Raw genomic sequence first — 18,847 nt, forward strand, 5'->3', positions numbered from 1 at the left:
CTGGAAATGAACTGGCTCCCTGAGCAAAGCGGTAGGTGCTTGGGGGAGCTCTGGAGTTGTGTGGTGGAGCACTGGCCCCTAGGATTGAAGAGGAGAGGCCTGAGGGAGCTAATACCTCAAGCAGGGAGCACCCGGACTCCCTTCTCCTTCCCTCTCCTCCCTGAGCCCTGTCCAGGTATGTGCTATTTTTGTGGTTTGAGGAGGAGCATGGCTGCTGGGTTAAGGAACTTCTAAGTCTGTGTGTGAGTGAGTGAGGGTGTAGATGTATGTGTGTTTGTCTGCCTCCCGAGGGCTGGGCCTCCTTATTCACAAGGTGAGTCACATTATGAAACACACTTTTTCTTCCTGTCAGGACTGAGTCAGGTAGAGGAGTCGATATAACCACCTGATCGGGGAAAAGGAAGACACAGCAGAAACCTGAGTGCACATCTCGGAGAGGCTCCAGCCAGCACTCCCAGCGGCTTCCCTGCTGTCCCTGCTGGGTCCAGGAGGCTTTCTTTGGGTCCAGAACCCCTGGAATCCCCCCTTCCTCCTTTGGGATGTCTCTGCTCTGGCTGAGCTGTTTCTGCTTCGTTTTCCTCCTGCCTGCAGCCCTGAGCACGTCTAGGAAGGAAGGTGAGTTGCGAAAGCAGGTAAAGTTGTAGATTGAAAACGGGGGTGGGGGGAAATTTTTCTATTTCCTCCCTGAGACACACGCACCCCAAAGGTTCTAAATCTCTCGGGATCCTTTTCGGGACAGCCTTTCTCCTCAGGGATTGCCCTGGTGCTCTTCTTGGAAGGAGGGAAAAACTAACATGTTAGGGTGTGATTTTAAGATGTGAATCTAATGCGTAGGGCCAAATGAAAGTTCTCATTTCTCCTAAGTTCCTAGGGTCTGGGATCCCTAGCTTAATCAGTAACTTGCTGGCATGTAAATCCCTTTCATTATGGATTTTTTTAAAAGGATTTTGGAATATTTTCAGTGGGTGTGAACCCTGAAAAAGATTAGGGGAAAAAAACTTTTCAAGAGCCTTTCTGGAATTTAAATGCCTTGTTTGGGGCAGAAAATTGGACTTTAGAATAATAACAACTATACCTTACATTTGCATAACGCTTTCTACTTTTCAAAGGACTTTCACACACGCCTAGAAACTCATATTATGATTATGTCAAGCTTGACAATATGTAACGGTGTTTTTATTAACAGTGAAGAGGGTGACTTCATAATTGAATACATAATTGCACAGGTTGGCGTGACGTTGTATATTTGCACTCCCAGCTCTGATATTTACTAGCCCTCTGAGATCAGACAATAACTTAATGTACTTGAGTCTCAGTTTCCTTATCTATAAAATAGAGATCATAATACCAGAACTACCAAGCTTACTAGTTCTTGTATGAAAAATGCTTGGGCAACCTAACAGTGCTGTGATTATATGCTGTTATCATCACAGCTAACAGTTATTTAGCACTCACCCTGTGCTAGGAACTGTGCTGAGAGCTTTACAATCATTATTTCATTTGATCCTTACAGCCACTCTGAAAGGTAGACTGTTATTATCATCTCTATTTTACAGATGAGGAAACTGAGTCAGGCAGAGGTTTAGTCCAGGCTCAAACAACAAGTGTATGAGGCTGAATCTGACTCTAGGATCAGCACTCTGTCTACCGCAGACTAGTTGAGATTTTTCTTAGTTTCACAATAGTCTGGGAGAACACATTAAAGTTAAGCTTTACAATTATTATTTCATTTGATCCTCACAGCAGCTCTGAAAGGTAGACTGTTATCATCTCCATTTACAGGTGAGGAAACTGAGTCAGGCAGAGGTTAAGTCCAGGCTCATCCAATCAGGGTATGACTCTAGGATCAGTACTCTATCTACTGTGTATGATATAATAGGTTCTAGGTGGCATTTTTCATAGTTTCAAAATAGCCTGGAAGGACACATTAAAGTTAAGTGTCTGATGTAGGATCTGAAGCCGTAAATCTTCCTGATTCCAAACCTAGTAGTCCCTACTACCTCCATGTATGCTAGTATAATGTGGGAACTAGAGACCAAATCATCATCTTTGGAAAGCTAAAAATGACTTATATCCGAGTGGTTTGGTGGGCCATTAGAAAGGTGTATTGTTTTCCATGAGACTGGGATAAGAGGTCTCATCTCTGTGGAGGACATCTGTGAAGTGTCAGGCACAGAACTTTAGACATTATCTGATTCAGTCCCTTCATTTTCCCATTGAAGAGTTGATCAGCCAGAAAATGTGGCTTGTCCAAAGTAACACAGCTAGTTAATGTCTTGTCCAAAATATGACAGCTAATTAGTGTCTTGTCCAAAGTACTACAGCTAGTTAGTGACTTGTCCAAAGTAATACAACTAGTTAATGTCTTGTCCCTAACATGACAACTAATTAGTGTCTTGTCCAAAGTACTGCAGCTAGTTAGTGACTTGTCCAAAGTAATACAACTAATTAATAACTTGTCCAAAGTAATACAACTAGTTAATGTCTTGTCCAAAACATGAAGGCTAATTAGTGTCTTGTCCAAAGTACTGCAGCTAGTTAGTGACTTGTCCAAAATAATACAACTAGTTAATGTCTTGTCCCTAACATGACAACTAATTAGTGTCTTGTCCAAAGTACTGCAGCTAGTTAGTGACTTGTCCAAAGTAATACAACTAATTAATAACTTGTCCAAAGTAATACAACTAGTTAATGTCTTGTCCAAAACATGAAGGCTAATTAGTGTCTTGTCCAAAGTACTGCAGCTAGTTAGTGACTTGTCCAAAATAATACAACTAGTTAATGTCTTGTCCCTAACATGACAACTAATTAGTGTCTTGTCCAAAGTACTGCAGCTAGTTAGTGACTTGTCCGAAGTAATACAACTAATTAATAATTTGTCCAAAGTAATACAACTAGTTAATGTCTTGTCCAAAACATGAAGGCTAATTAGTGTCTTGTCCAAAGTACTGCAGCTAGTTAGTGTCTTGTCCAAAGTAATACAACTAATTAATAACTTGTCCAAAGTAATATAACTAATTAATAACTTGTCCAAAGTAATACAACTAGTTAATGTCTTGTCCAAAATAACACATCTAGTTAGTGTCTTGTCCAAAGTATTGCAGCTAGTCAGTGTCAGCAGATCAGGTCTTCCTCTATATCTAACTATTCCTCTACCAAAAGTGATTGATGGAAGAGGAAGTTATTTTCACCTGTTATTCAAACACATAGGATTTGACTCTGTATATGTGCAAATTTTGGCCACTTTTTTTTTTTTTATCATTCCATGTTTGTTTGTATTTTTGTTCCTTCTGCCATTTCATTCCTTGTACGTTTTTGTATATAACAGCAAATGATTTCTGCCTGTGTGACCCTGACAAGTTGCTTAACTGAAAGGATTGGACCAAACGATGCCTTTCTCATTCAGCTGTGAGCTAGTGGTATAGGTCTCAGATAATCAATGGGATAGTATTGCCAAAGAAAATGAGCTGTGATCATAGATTTTGAGTCTTCAAGGCTGAGTCCAAAAACTGAGGCCAGAGAACTTAAATACTTGGCAACTGAGTTTTGGCATCTTTGAGGCAGAGGCTGGATCTGAACCAGGTCCTTTGGATCCCAAACCCAGTGTTCTTTCTTCTTTCAACAGCAGAATTATAGTTATTTTGTATATTCTCAAGACTTGATTGACTTCTAACATTTCCACCTTGGGACCTAACACAGAAAATGGAAATGGAACCGATGTTCAGGGTCACCTCATTTCCTTCACCATCTGTACTTTGGGAAGTAGGAGGAGAAGGACTTGTAGCATGAAGAAAGGATAACAGTGCTTATCTCTTGTGGTGCCATTAGAATATCTTGCAACCTTCATTGTATTTTTGCTTATTTTGTTAAATAAACATTTCCTGATTTTACTGTAATCTGGTTCAGACTCATACTAGGGAACCTTGCCCCACACTGTTCTGTGTCTACATCATAGGCAGGGATGATCTGACAATGAAATGAGAGATATTTGAAATAAGCAGTCCAGTGCCACAAGCAGTGCAAGTGGCTCATCAGAAATGATACCATTTAAAGTGAGGGTGGTTCAGCTTGTACCTTCTAGAAGGAAATGGTCAAACCTAGACAAAAGTGGGAAGACCTGATCCTCTGCCATTAACTAACTGTGTTACTTTAGACAAGACATTAACTAGCTATAGGACTCTGGACAAGATACTAACTAGCTGTTTGCTTCAGTTTCCTCATCTGTAAAATGAGAGCTGATCAGAAAGAAAAGGCCAATCTCTAGTAGCTTTGCCAAGAAAACCCTAAATGAGCTCATGAAGAATCAGCTCATGAAATGACTGTGGCTTTAAACAATTGGCTTAAAAAACAGCATTTGATAACTAGTCTTCTGACATCAAGTCTTCCCAAACTTTGCTAGACTGGTCTTTGGGCTTACAAAACACATCACATACACTGTTTCATTTGATTCTCACAATGGTCCTGGGAAACAGGCACTATCATTATTAAACCCATTTTACAGAAGAAGAAACCAAGGCTTAGACAGTTTAAAATATTTGCCTAAGGTTCCATAGCTAGTAAGGCAGGATTTGAATTCAGGTCCTCCAGACCCCAAGTCCAGAATGCTATCATCTATCCCTTGCTGTCCTTCCTTAAAAGCTGCAAAGCTGGAACATACATGAAGCCTTACTGTTTATATGCCAAAGCTGGCTTTCTACTGGTACAATCTTCAAGAATCCAGAATCACTGCCAAATGATCATTCTTTTATTAATAATATTCTAAAATTGTTAATAAAATGACTAATTACTTAGAAACTACAATTCTCAAACTTTTTAAATGTCACAATATGTAGTAGTTATTTCATGTTTCCTCTACTGGCGTCTGAACTTCTTGAAGCAGGGACAAGTTTTGCTTTTCTTTGTATCCCAGCACACAGTAGGCATTTAATAAATGATTATTATCTGGCTTGACATAAAATTTTTTTTAAATTTGATTTTTACTTATATTTTGACTTAATTGATATCCTACCCATTGTGGGCCATTGACCCTTACAAAAACAAATTTATTCCTTTGACTTAGAATGAGACTTTCAATTATTTTCCAGATATTTGAGTCACCTCTGTTCTTTTCAAGGCCTGTGTTACAGATGAGCAAATTTATATGCGTACATATTGTTTGCTTCAGTAGAAGGTAAGCTCCTTGAATGCTAACAGTGAACAGATCACTGGACTTAAAGTCAGGAAGGTCTGAGTCAAATTTTATCACTTGTGTGACCCAGGATAAGTCAACTAACCTCATTTAGCCTCAAATTCCTTCCCCAAATGGGGATATTGATAGCACTTATCTCACAAAGGTTACTATGAGGATGAAATTGGATAATAGCTGTAAAAATCTTAAAGTGCTAGATAAATAATAATGTTATCAATAAATACTTACCTGCTAATTGATTAAAAGTAGTGATTCATTCTGATTTCTCCTGACTATTAGCAATCTGATTACTTATTTTAATAAAATTAATTTATTTGAACTTAAATACAAAAAAATAAAATAATAGAATATTTCCATACACACAGCACAACATAAGAAAGAATTCAACATATAGCCATGAATTCTCATACCAGATTGTTCACTTAAAAAAACCCAAAACTATGTAATAATTCCTACACATTGTTTTCAAAGCTACTTGCTTTTCTGTGCTTCCTTCTAGATTTGCTTTTGTTCTCTAGTGTGTGCTTTTTATTTTTTTCTCCCTTTCTCACTCCCTTCCCTATATCCACATTTGTAAAAACATATTATAAATCCTTCTATTTCTTACTTCTTTCTCTAGAGGAGGATAGCATCTTCCTTCACGTTGCCTACTTATTCTCTCCAGTTAATAGTTACCATATATATAACATTTTAAGGTTTGCAAAGCACTTTAGATGACCGATATATTTCCATCCCAAACATAAACAAAAATGACAATTTCTCTCGGTATTCAGTTTAAATTATGAAAAATTGTCATAGCCAGAAAATTCTCCCTTTTTTCCGTTATACAAGTGCCTGTCTCTCTACTCATGAGATCATCAGCCTGACCTGTTGCCTAGCCCATCATAATAACCCCTTAATTGTGTGTCTCATTTATTCTCTACAAAATTGCCAAAGGGATCTGTCATTCTCTTGTTCAGAAAGCTCCAACTCCATCCAGGACATAATACAGACTTTTCTGTTTGGCATTTAAACACTCTGGTTTCATCTTATCCTCCTGGGTCTCTTATATTTCCTTCAATGTCTTCTTTCTGTTGTATCCAAACTGGTCTCTTGTTCTTCCACTTAAGCAAAACTCCATCTCCAGTCTGGTTTCCTTTGGACAGGCTGCTTCCTATGCCTGGAATATACTCCCTCTTCATCATTTTTCAAAACTCATTTTAAGTGCCATTTACCTCACAAGGTCCTATCCAGAACACCAACTCTCCCTCCTTCTCATACCCCCAAATTACTGTATATCTATTTTGTATGTGTGTGTATGTGAATATTGTATTTACTTATATATGTTCACATTCCCCATCCCCATTCCAAGAGAAAGTAAGCTCCTTGAGGACATGGAATATTTCATTTTTTCTATGTAATAAATGCTCAATAAGTGCTCATTGAATTAATCAGTGGTTTATGAATAAATTAAATCTCAAATCTGCAATCATAGTTTAAACAGCATTTGATTTTGTAATATCCCCATAACCATTGAATATATGTCACAAGCAATAGTTATAGGGATAGCAGTCATTTTCAGAAAAATCTTTAAATAGATAATTGAGAACAGATGTGTCTAATGGATTACACTTTAGTCACCTGCATTTAATTGGTGAGTTGTCAGTTTTGCAAATATCAAAAAGCATTAAGAAGACAGTCTAGAAGACAACAGCATAGAGATGATGGCCAGAAAGAAGAGCAGAATCCAGGAATGAATTTCAGAGAACAGCTATGGCTAGGGAATGGAAGGAAGAAGAGAAAATGATAGAGATAGAAATAGAATAGAATCTTTTTGAGAACAAGGACTTAATAATTTTTTGATTGAATCAACGAAAGAACTGCTTAAGAAGATTTAGGATAGACTATAGGGGTATAGAAGGGAAGAGAGAGTTTGCAGAGAAAGGGGATGTTCTACAGAGTCAAATTTCAAAGAGCTGTCCAGAAGAATAAGAATGAAGAAGAAGCTATTGAATTCTGCAATCAAGTTTGTAATCAGAGAATGTTAAGAAAATTTCAGGAGCATGGTAGAAATGGAAGCCTGATTACAGAAAGATGAGGAGGAAATGAAGAGAAAAGAAACAGATAACACACACATCCCTTCGATTTACTAAGTTAGACTTGGAAACATTTCTAGATCTCTCCATGACTCATGACTTCATTTTTTTCCTCAATAGTTTTCTATTTTTCCAAATATATGTAAGGATAGTTTTCAACATTCATTTTTATAAGATTTTGTGTTCCAGATTTTTTCTTTCTCCCTCCCTTACTTTTCCTTTCCCCAAGACAGCAACCAAAATGATGTTATATGTTTACAATCATTTTAAATATTTCCATATTAGTCATGCTATGAAAAAAACATCAGAGCAAAGTGAAAAAAGCACAAGAAAAAAAAAAGAAAAAACCCAAACAAAAAACTAAAAAACCCAGTGAAAATATTAATCTTCAATCCACATTCAGTCTCCACAATTCTCTCTCTGGATGCAGATAGCATTCTCCATCTCAAATCTATTGGAATTATCTTTCTCCATAGACTTCAACATTTATCATAAGATGTAAATTTCATAACTCAAAAGCACCTAAGTGATAATTGTTTTTTCTCTATAGGACAGTTGCTTTTATCCAGAGGTCTATGGACTTTGTTTTGTTTTAAATTTGATAGCTGTATTTCAAAATGCTTTGTTTTCTTTTCAATCTTATCCATTTTACTTTATGCATTAAAAACATGATTCTGAGAAGGAAGGAGGCTTAAGAGACTTCCAATGGAGGCCATGACACAAACAAGATGAAGAATTCATCACCTTATAGTCCCAAATAAGTGACTTTTGGAGCAGTCACATTGATAAACAGGGGAACAGAATCATGGGTATAATAACTGTCTAAGGGAACCCCCACCTTAGGAAACACAGAAGATCATGAAAAACTTGAAAATCATGAAGAAAGATGAAGTTTGGGGCAAAGATGAAGATGAAGAAGCAAAGTAAGAGTGTTGTATTTGAAAATAAGTTCAAAGTACAACTTATGAATATACTAGAAGGACATTAAAATTGAGGAATATTTCAGTAGGAGGGTGACTAAGTGGCAAAGGTACTTGAAACCATGTGCTAGAAGAATCAGTTGATGATGTTAGTCTAGAAAAGTCCCAAAGAGATCGTTATTTTCTGTTTGACCTGAGAGGAGAGAAAAATGAGGAGGTAGAAGCAGATTTTGGTTCTAAAGTTTCTAACATTTAAAGGGGACTAGGCCAAGTGGATCAATTGATAGAGTGCTGAACCTAGAGTCAGAAAAACTTGAGCTTGAATCCAGCATTGCACACTTACTAGTTGTGTGACTCTGGGCAAGTCACTTTATTTGTTTTTCCCTCAGTTTTCTTATCTGTAAAATAGTGAATGGATATGGCACCCATCTCCCAGAACTGTTATGAGAATCAAATGAGATAATAATTGCAAAACACTTAATACCATGTCTGGTATATAATAAGTACTATGTAAATATTAGCTATCATCATTTTATTATTGTTATTATTATTATTATTATGATCATCTGAAAAATGGGGATAATTATAGTACCTACCTCTCCAGGGCTGTTGCAAAGATTTACACACACACACACACACACACACACACACACAGTATATATATATATATATATATATATATATATATATATATAAAACCCTTTGTGAATCTCAAAGTATAATATGAATTTGTTATTACTATTATGTTTGCTTCAAGCAAATATGTCATGATATATTGATCTATAGGGAGGAAATTTACTAAAAATTAGAACCATTCAGAAGTAGAATGGGCTGTCACCATCCCTGGAAGAACTTTTAGTATGCTGAATGGTTGTCAACAATATTGTAGAGGAGATCCCTACTCAGATACATGACTTCTGAGGTCCCTTACAACTCTGAGATCCCATAATATTTTAAAATTTTATTAAAACTTTTTATTTTTCCAAATATATGCATGGATAATTCTTTGACATTAAACCTTGCGTTCCATTTCCCCCCCTCCTCCCACCTCCTCCCCTAGGTGTCAAGTAGTCCAATATATGTTAAACAGGGTAGAAATATATGTTAAATCCAATATATGTATACATATTTATACATTTATGTTGCTGCACAAAAATAATCAAATCAAACTGATCCTATAATTTTTAAGAAATATTGATATACCATTTATAGAATGCTGATATGAGCATGTGGCCACTTGCTTCAAATTTCAGCAATAACATTTTTGTCCCTTGTAGCTGGATGTTCCTAATCCCCCCAAGAGCAAAAACTTGGGGGATTATTTGCCTAGAGCTGAGGGACCTTTCTTCCCTAATGGAAGAAATGCAAGGTCTGAAACAGATTGGAATTCCAAAGTTAGATAGCATTTCATCTCTCGGCCTTCCTGTCTCTCTCATTAGACTTGACCTTGTCTAAATTAGAGATAGGATGTGAGCCGGCAATGAGTAGATAGGTCCATAGATTTAGTTAAGCCCTTCTAACAAGTAAACAGATCAAGGAAATGTGGAAGAATGTTGTCATTGGGTACAGCTGTGTTTATGGTAAAGTCTGGACAATCAAAGTCAGGTTAGCAGACTGATGGAAATTTTTCTCCCACTTTAGTTTGTAATGGTTCTTGAATAGTGGAAAAATCTCCTTTCAGGCTGGAATTTTTTTTACAATGATTAGACTTGACTCCTCTCTAACTGAGTAGTATGTCTTAGACGCTGGCATCCTCTCTAGTAATGAATGAAGTTTATTAGATCATTTCACCATTACTCTACGGTGGACTAATATAGCCTCTGGATAAATGACATAATGAACAGTTGAGCTCCGACCAAAGACAAAAATTTAGATAATGCCTGTGGGTGGGTGATTCTGTGTCTTCTGGTGTCCTTGACCCATGTGAGAGTGCTCATATCATAATCCTGGAAAAAATGTCCAGAAATGGGCTGGCTTTGGATTCAGAGGACCTACTTACTAGTTGTGTAACCCTGGGAGGGTCACCTAATCTCCTTGTGCCTTGATTCACTTTTCTGTAGACTGGATTAAGAGAGACCTCTAAGACTCCTTCTAGTTCCAAAGTTAAGATAGTATGTTTTCACTGTCCAAATCCTCCCCCCAAAATGAAAGAATGATAAAAGGCAGAATCTTTACCCAGCAGAAGCTGCATTAACTAGGGAGATGCACACTTGATTTATTCAGTGCTGACAGATCTTTTAAAAACTTCCAGTTTTCTTTTGCTAGCCACACCTTCACAAAATACTACGTAATGATTTTTATTGCAATGACAGCAGTTAACATTTAGATAAGACTTTCAAGTTTTACAAAGTGCTTTAGACATATTATCTCATTTGATCCTTGCATCAGCCCCATTTTTAAACTCATGTTACAGATAAGGAAACTGAGGTTGAGAGCTTCAAGCATTTGACTGGGATCATAGGGATAGGGAGTTTCCACTCAATTTTCCCTAATTCCAAAGTCCAGCCCTCTAAGAATTATACTGTAGCAAATGGGGTTAAATGACTTGTCCATGGTCACATAATTAATAAGTGTCTGAGGGTGGATTTGAACTCAGGTGTTTCTGACTCCACTTCACCGCTATTTGCCCCCTTGCACTAAGAATGTACTCCTCTCTTATCACTGCCTCTTTAAATTCCAGATTTCCTTTAAGATTTATTCCAAGGGCCACCTTTACTGAAAGCCTATCCCGATCTTAGTTGCTAATGCTCTCAATTCTGGAGTTGCAAAATCAGAATAAAACTTTATGGAAGGGCAAAGCAGATGTTTTGCCAGTCCTTATTTTCATCCCTCTACCAGACATTCAAAAGAAACTCAGAAGCCTGGGGCCATATTGGGTATAGGATGATTGAGGCAAAATTGAGATATATAGTGCTAGGTCTCAGTACAATGATGAGTAAATTATCTCAAAAGGGTCTTTGTTCCTGGAGTAGTTATTGTGTGTTTTTGTGTGGGAGGTGTGTGTCAGGGAAGATGTCCAATCCTTGGTCTGATGATAGCCTCTCTATGCCTTACTAATTTCCTTCCCTCCCTCCTGTACTTTGTTATTTAATCTACTATCTTATTTACTGTTCTGCACATACACACACACACAAATACTCATTTCCTATTTCCACGTCTTTGTATAGTTTTTGTAGGGGGAAAAAAATAATCACCAGGAAGTCAATCTTCTGGTAATAAACTTTTCTAAGTGGAACAATCTTTCCATCAGGTCTGTATTTAAAGCCTTTTCAACTTGATAGGCTTTGTTAGGAGTTTTGCTCTCCTGGTTTTGCCTTTGAGAACCTTAAATCATCTAAAAATTTTATGGTATTAAAGTGGGGTGTTAATGGAGGATGAGTTCTTAAAGGATGTATAAGATGCTCTGCTAGTGTAAATGAGGAGGAGATTCCTTTAGGGTAGGACAGAGATTTCTGGAGGATGACATTTGAACTAGGCCATTTGAAATGTATAAGTTTTGACCTGTGGAAACTGGAGAAGCAGGGGAAAGATAAGGGTTGGCTATTCATGGAAGAAGGAATAGCAGGAGCAAAGCAACAGGGATAAGAAAATCTGGAGTGAGTATGGGAATCGCCAATACCCTGTTTGGTTAGAATATAGAATGTAAGCTCTTTGAGAGCATGGATTATCTCAATTTTTCTTTGTATCTCCAGCACCTAGCACATGGTAGGATATTAACATATTCTTGTTGCTTAATTGGTTGAGTAGAGTGCCCCTGTCAGATGGCATAAACATCTTTAAGAGGAAAGACTGTTCAGTGGTGGAATGATGATCTAGAAATTATGGAACAAGAACTCTGGCACCCCTCATTTGAGTCAGAGCCAGGGGGAGAATGCCTTGATAATAACATATTCTCTGTTTATTCCTGTAAAATTGTATTTTAATCCATTTGCAAAATTTCACAAGATGCTGATCCAGCTAAACAAAATTGACTTTGTCTAAAGCTAGGATGCCAAAGCCCCATTCAGACACTTTTGTAGAATTAACATAGTGACCTTCTTCTAAAGAACTGCTACTTTCCACCACCATGAAAAATAGTGGTTTTAAAGAGCCCAAAATATAAAGGGTTAATATTAAATATAAAGTCTGCTTGGTGATGGAGGATGTTGACCAGAGAATGACCGAAAATGATTATGTCTCCTCCCTTGTTTACTCATGTTTGTGGTGTAGGAATAATTCCTCCTAAAATAGACTAAATGACTCAGTCTTTAACAAGCCATTGAGGAACAGTGATAAATGTTTCCAGATCAGTGCATTGTCCTCAAGAAGTCTGCAATCTAAAAGCAAGGATGACATTAATTTCAACAAACATTTATTAAAGATTTAACACAAGTAATGAATGTACTGTGATAAGTCAGCAGAAACAATGACAAAAATGAAATTGTCCTAAATAAATTCACAATAATTTAATCAAACACTAATTAAGTTAATTAATTTAGCACGAGAAAGATCAAATATGGAAATTAACACAAAAATTGCTAGGTCCTTGAAGGTATTCTTAAATTCCAGTCTTTTTATTAAATACCAAAACTATAGGTATGGTGTAGCTCCACAGTATCTTCAGCAGTCTAGTTTAGCTTCCTAGTGCATTGCCTGCAGACAGTACCGTAAGAAACCATTCCTTTCACATGGCTGCCTAGTTTATTTTTTAAGATGATGGCTTTCATTGGCCTCCATGTTGTTTCTCACACTTGACACTCCATTGCCCAACTCTGCCTTTCCTCTGACCATCCCTTTGCCTAGAATGCTCTCTCTCCTCATCTCTACTTCCTGAGCTCCTTTCAGTCTGCTGAAGTTCCATTTTTTTTTCAAGAAACCTTTCCTAGCCCTCCTTAATCTTAGTGACTTTCCTATGAACTCATTTCCAATTTAGCCTCTACCTATAGCCTCAATTTATACATTGTCTTCCTGTAACGTGCTCTCCTGGCAGTTACAATTACTAGTCTGTCCTAGACCCACCAGAGTACCTTTGACCACTGTCCTTTGCAGTGTGAGCTCTACCCGGCTCGCCTCCTCTGAGGCCTTCTAAGGTCTCTGGTCACAATCTCTTGAATCTATAGCTTAATAACCGGTAGCGCACTCAAGAACAACCACGTGTAATCTTAAAAGCCTTTATTATACCTACTCACATAATGCCTTAACTGATGCCCTGACTTGTTGGTTCCCGAGTGAACACCTGGTCAGAAGACCCATGTGTTCACTACCAAAATCCTTACCTCTTTCGGCTACCCATCTTGGCTTGGCCACCCAGGCTAGGGAGCCAGGGTGAACAGCAGGAGGTTAAAGGGGCGGTTGCTGCCTGCAGTGGGCTTATATAGGGCCTGTGAGGTCACACACACAGCCAATCAGCGAGAGAGTCACCCATTACAAAACTATTTCAATATGGCCAGGATCCCGCCCAAGGGCAGTCCTAATATCCACAGAAATTACTTCTGGGCCTCAATCCCGATGCACTGTGTCCGCCCATTTAAAGGGCCCTTACAATTCCCTTTCTCTTGTTTTGCGGGAACCGCACATCTCACCAAGCTAAACTTTTAGCACCAGCTATAGTTCACTTGGTCCATGAGATGACAGTGTTATGCCCAAGGAGGTACAAAGCAGCAGATCAGTAAACAGAAGTATGACAATGAGAACCAGGCTCAACAGTGGCCCAAATGTTCAACCCATTCATCAAAGTCATACTCGAGATAATAGGCCAAAGAGATTGGATGCCAATGAGGTAGGATGTCAACACTGAGGTGGGAAGTCAACAAGGTAAAACATCACAATTCTAGTTAACAAATATCAGTAGGTAGGTTGTCACAATTCTAGTTACATTTATCACAGTTCTAGACCAATTCTAGTTTCTTACAATTTTCTGTTGCACTTTTCACACTCCTAGAACAATTCTAGCTTATCACAATTCTCAATTGCACTTGTCACAATCCTAGAACAATTCTAGTTTATCAGAATTCTCAATTGCACTTTTCACAATTCTAGAACAATTCTAGCTTATCACAATTCTCTATTGCACTTTTCACAATTCTAGAACAATTCTAGTTTATCACAATTCTCAATTGCACTTTTCACAATTCTAGAACAATTCTAGCTTATCACAATTCTCTATTGCACTTTTCACAATCCTAGAGCAATTCTAGCTTATCACAATTCTCTATTGCACTTTTCACAATTCTAGAACAATTCTAGTTTCACAGGTGCACATAAGCAAAGTCATGTCCAGTAACATTGTCTCAATAACAATGGCAGGTGGGTGTGTTGGTTTTTCACCCACTAATTTAAAAGCATAGTCCTTCAATAGAAAGCATAGGGCAAAGCCTCTCCTCAGGCCACCATATGGCAAGTGGCCACGGGAGAAGCAAGCAGGCCCATTGTCCATTTACAGTCTTTATATTGCGTATCACCCAAAACAGTCCATTTCAGCTGCAACATTGGAACTGTGTCTGGTGTCTCTGGTGTCACGGTCAGGAGGGGCATCGCTGCCATCAGCGTCTGAAGGGCTGCTGACATCTGGCTGGTCTCTCTGGACTGTTGTCTGGTCCTTCTCTTGGATCCCCAGGTTACAAATGTCTCTGGTGGGGATGAACTCTGCTGCTGGATCTGCACCTAGGAAGGAATGTCCCCGGGGCCCAACTTGGGCCTTTCCAAATGCCATCTAGGCCTTTCCACATCACAGTGGAAACAAAGTTGTTGTCAAAAAGATTAACAAGTCAGACAAAAGTCAGTCTGTCACTTAGCTGCACTTTCTGTGTATGCCCGAAGTGCATTGCTAAGGTAAAATGCAAAGAATTTAAAAATGTAAAACCAAAATAATTTAAAAGTGTAAAACCGAAATAGATTAAAAATATAAAACCAAAATAACTTTAAAATGTAAAATCAAAATACTTTGAAGATGTAAAATCAAAAGTGTTTAAAAATGTAAAATCAAAATTTAAAAATTGTAAGCAATCACATATCCCAAAATTCCCTTCTCTTGTTTAGAAGAGAAGATCTTGGGGATAGTCTGTGCAGTAATAACTTTACTAGAACACTCGGCTATATCCCTGAATTCTTTTGCCTAAAAATCAAAGTTTGAGTTTCTGATACCGAATTGTACTCCAGGAGTGTGAATCAATAAATCTGATATTACTTTTCCTCCTGGGTCAAAGATCACACACTGTCTATTTATTCTAGTGATTAAAACAGCAATTTTCCAACCCATTCTAGACATAGACACTGTTTTATAAGTACCCGTGGGGGGTTGGGAAATCAAGCTCACCTGTGGAAGTGGAAAATCCACGAGGTAAGAAAAGAGGAGTTTCAAATCTCCAAAGACGATCCTAGCAGTTTTAAGTATAAAACTCCACTCTCTCTAACTGCAAGGTCTTGTCCCTGTAAGGTTTCTTAGAAATTAACTCAACTGTATTTTTAAAACTTTTCTGATTATACTCAATACCCCACAATTCCTTTTTGCCTTGGGGCATAAAGCCTACTCCTGTCCTTTGAAAAGACACAGGAGTTTTGAATGGATTAATGGGCAGTACTGATGGTATTATCGCCCTTCCTTTTCCTCCTCCCCCTTCTCCCTTGGCCCAAGAAGGTGAGGCAGAGGGAAGAATTGGAAAATCCCCCAAAGGCTGATTTAAAATCAAACCTGAGCTTTGCACATAAAAAGAACTAAACTTCTTCTCAATGGAAGAGTAATCAATAAATTCCTTAAAACAACAATGCAGGAGGTAAACCAACAAAATGCTAAGAAGAATTTCTACAACTGAAGTCCATGTGGTTCGTTTATTTCCTTCCTTAGTTTCAGCCACTGGTTTGAACTCTTCCTGTTCTATCTGTAGTAACCTAGCTTTTTCTTCTTTCTCTATCTCCATCTGTAGTTTAACCTGCAATTCCAGCAACTCTTGCTGTGGCATTTTATACTCTATACTGTCATACATACACATTAGCTCTAGGTTGCTCCCTCTCCGAGCTATATCTAATAGGTGTGGGGATAGCCTTTGTGGAGCTTGATTACAAGCTTCCTGCTGTTCTTCAGTGGTGATCTTTGTCAAAAGATCTTCCATCTGGCTCTTTAACCTCTTGATATAAGCATTATGTTCAGCTGTGTCCTTGAGTCTGATCCCAGATTTACCTGGGTCCATATTGCTTCTCTGTCTTCCCTCTTAAGTGGCGTTTCTACCGGATCTTTCAGAATTTTAATTCTGAATATTAAATATTTTCAAAACCTGATAATTCCTGATGCGTCCACCACGTTGGGCGCCATTTGTAACGTGCTCTCTTGGCAGTTACAATTACTAGTCTGTCCTAGACCCACCAGAGTACCTTTGACCACTGTCCTTTGCAGTGTGAGCTCTACCCGGCTCGCCTCCTCTGAGGCCTTCTAAGGTCTCTGGTCACAATCTCTTGAATCTATAGCTTAATAACCGGTAGCGCACTCAAGAACAACCACGTGTAATCTTAAAAGCCTTTATTATACCTACTCACATAATGCCTTAACTGATGCCCTGACTTGTTGGTTCCCGAGTGAACACCTGGTCAGAAGACCCATGTGTTCACTACCAAAATCCTTACCTCTTTCGGCTACCCATCTTGGCTTGGCCACCCAGGCTAGTGAGCCAGGGTGAACAGCAGGAGGTTAAAGGGGCGGTTGCTGCCTGCAGTGGGCTTATATAGGGCCTGTGAGGTCACACACACAGCCAATCAGCGAGAGAGTCACCCATTACAAAACTATTTCAATATGGCCAGGATCCCGCCCAAGGGCAGTCCTAATATCCACAGAAATTACTTCTGGGCCTCAATCCCGATGCACTGTGTCCGCCCATTTAAAGGGCCCTTACATCTTCCCTTCAACTCCTTGAGAGCAGGGGTTTTTGCTTAGCATAGAACAAAAGTGGTAGCCTTCTGACCCATAATATTAAAAGCAATAGACCTTGATTACTGGTGCATTTTAATTCACATTTAGTGTATGAACTAAAGAAAAGTGTAAGATCTAACTAGGGACACCTGGAGGCATGGGAGTGGGATTAGGAAGGAGGCACAGAAGGGAAGTAGTATTTAAGGTATTTCTCTGTCTCTCAGTCACAACAGATCCTTTGCTTGTTGTAGGAGAGATGATTGAATCTCAGGTGTGATGATCTTTAGGTCACTGTAGAAGGAACAAGAGAGTTGATGATCTTGTGGAGACGGTCCTCCTGAACTTGGCACACTTAGGCTATGGCAACGTCTCATCATTCTTTATTTGGTATTTTGTGGATACTTGGGGGTGGCCTTTACATATCAAGACTGCTCAGTGATACAGGTGACAACCAGAGGTTTCAGAGTGATCACTGGATCCTAGATTTAGAGTTGAAAACAACCTTAAAAGTCATCAATCCAACCCTCATTTTACAGGTGTAGAAACTGAGTTTGGGAAAAATTAAGTGACTGTGAACTTAGATCATTGTGAGGTCTACCTGGCTATCTTGCTCAGGGGTTGCTGATGGTCCTCCAACGATGGGTGAGTCATGGGAAAGTAGATGTCAGGAATTGGTGAGAGAGACCTGACTGAATAAAGCATGGACTATGAATTTCTAGGGTGGAAGAGTACAGATCTAGAAGATACCAGTAAAGGGACAAGATTTGGATGCCAGGGAGGAGAAAGGAAGCATGTCAAGAGTAGAATCATGCTGTTGCCCATAATCCTTATAAATCTCATACCACACACATCTTTCCCAATATACATTTTTTAAACCATCACAACCTGCATATTTGCAAATTTATTGTTGACAGTAAATTCAATTCATTATTCATAATCTGTCTACCTTTCAAAGTGAAAACCATCCTTGAACAGAAATATATGGTACTAATGAGTTAGAAAATGCATAAGGAGAAAGATTTGTTTAGTTGGTAAAATGTCAAAAATGATTAAAGAAGAGATAAATTATTTATTACATTTTTAAAGAACACATTTGTGAATATACTGTGATGATTTAATCTTTTTGTATAAATTTTCTTCTTGAAAGTTAAAAACATTAAACTGAAGATAAAATGAAAATCAAACCCCTTCCCTCTTTGTGTTCTTCATTCACAATATTTCTCTTAATTTTCTTTGTATCCCTTGCCACTTCCAAATGGCATGGAATTCTGACTCCTCTTTATTTCATTAAAAAAATCAACTAATATTTATTTCTTTAAATTATTTTTTCATAACATTTAAATTCCCTCCTGTCAACTTCTTTCTAGAGCAGGAAGGTGGATAGAATACCAAACCTGGAATCAGGAAGACTCATCTTCCTGAGCTTAGATGTGGTCTCAGAAACTTATTGGTTGTGTAGTCTTGGGGCAAGTCACTTAACCCTATTTGCATCAGTTTCCTCATCTGTAAAATGAGCTAGAGAAGGAAATGGAAAATCACTTTAGTTTCTTTGCCAAGAAAACCCCAAATGGAGTCAGGAGGTTGGGTACCACTGAAAAAACTAAATAAAATCTTATTCCTCTCCTCCAAGAGAGCCACTGCATTCCAACTGCTTTTCAAATGGTACATGATATTAATTGCTCTAAGCCATCTATAAAATTCACTCTTTATGTATCTATTCCTTGAATGCTTAAATGTTTTGTTTACTTAACTACTTATTTTTCCCCATTGTGTAGAAATTTCATAG

The 18,847-nt window shown here is 38.1% G+C and overlaps 1 protein-coding gene across 1 annotated transcript in view; it reads left to right on the top strand.

Annotated features, from left to right (window-relative positions):
- The first annotated feature begins 403 nt into the window (after positions 1-403).
- Positions 404-18,847, top strand: part of LAMC2 (laminin subunit gamma 2) — a 78,851-nt gene continuing 60,407 nt past the window's right edge. The window contains exon 1 of the mRNA XM_074308551.1: positions 404-615. Within this exon, the coding sequence (XP_074164652.1) occupies positions 540-615 (76 nt within the window). The 5' untranslated portion in view covers positions 404-539. The remainder of the gene's footprint in view (positions 616-18,847) is intronic.

The sequence above is a fragment of the Sminthopsis crassicaudata genome, chromosome 4, assembly GCF_048593235.1.
Source record: "Sminthopsis crassicaudata isolate SCR6 chromosome 4, ASM4859323v1, whole genome shotgun sequence".
NCBI classification, from domain to species: domain Eukaryota; kingdom Metazoa; phylum Chordata; class Mammalia; order Dasyuromorphia; family Dasyuridae; genus Sminthopsis; species Sminthopsis crassicaudata.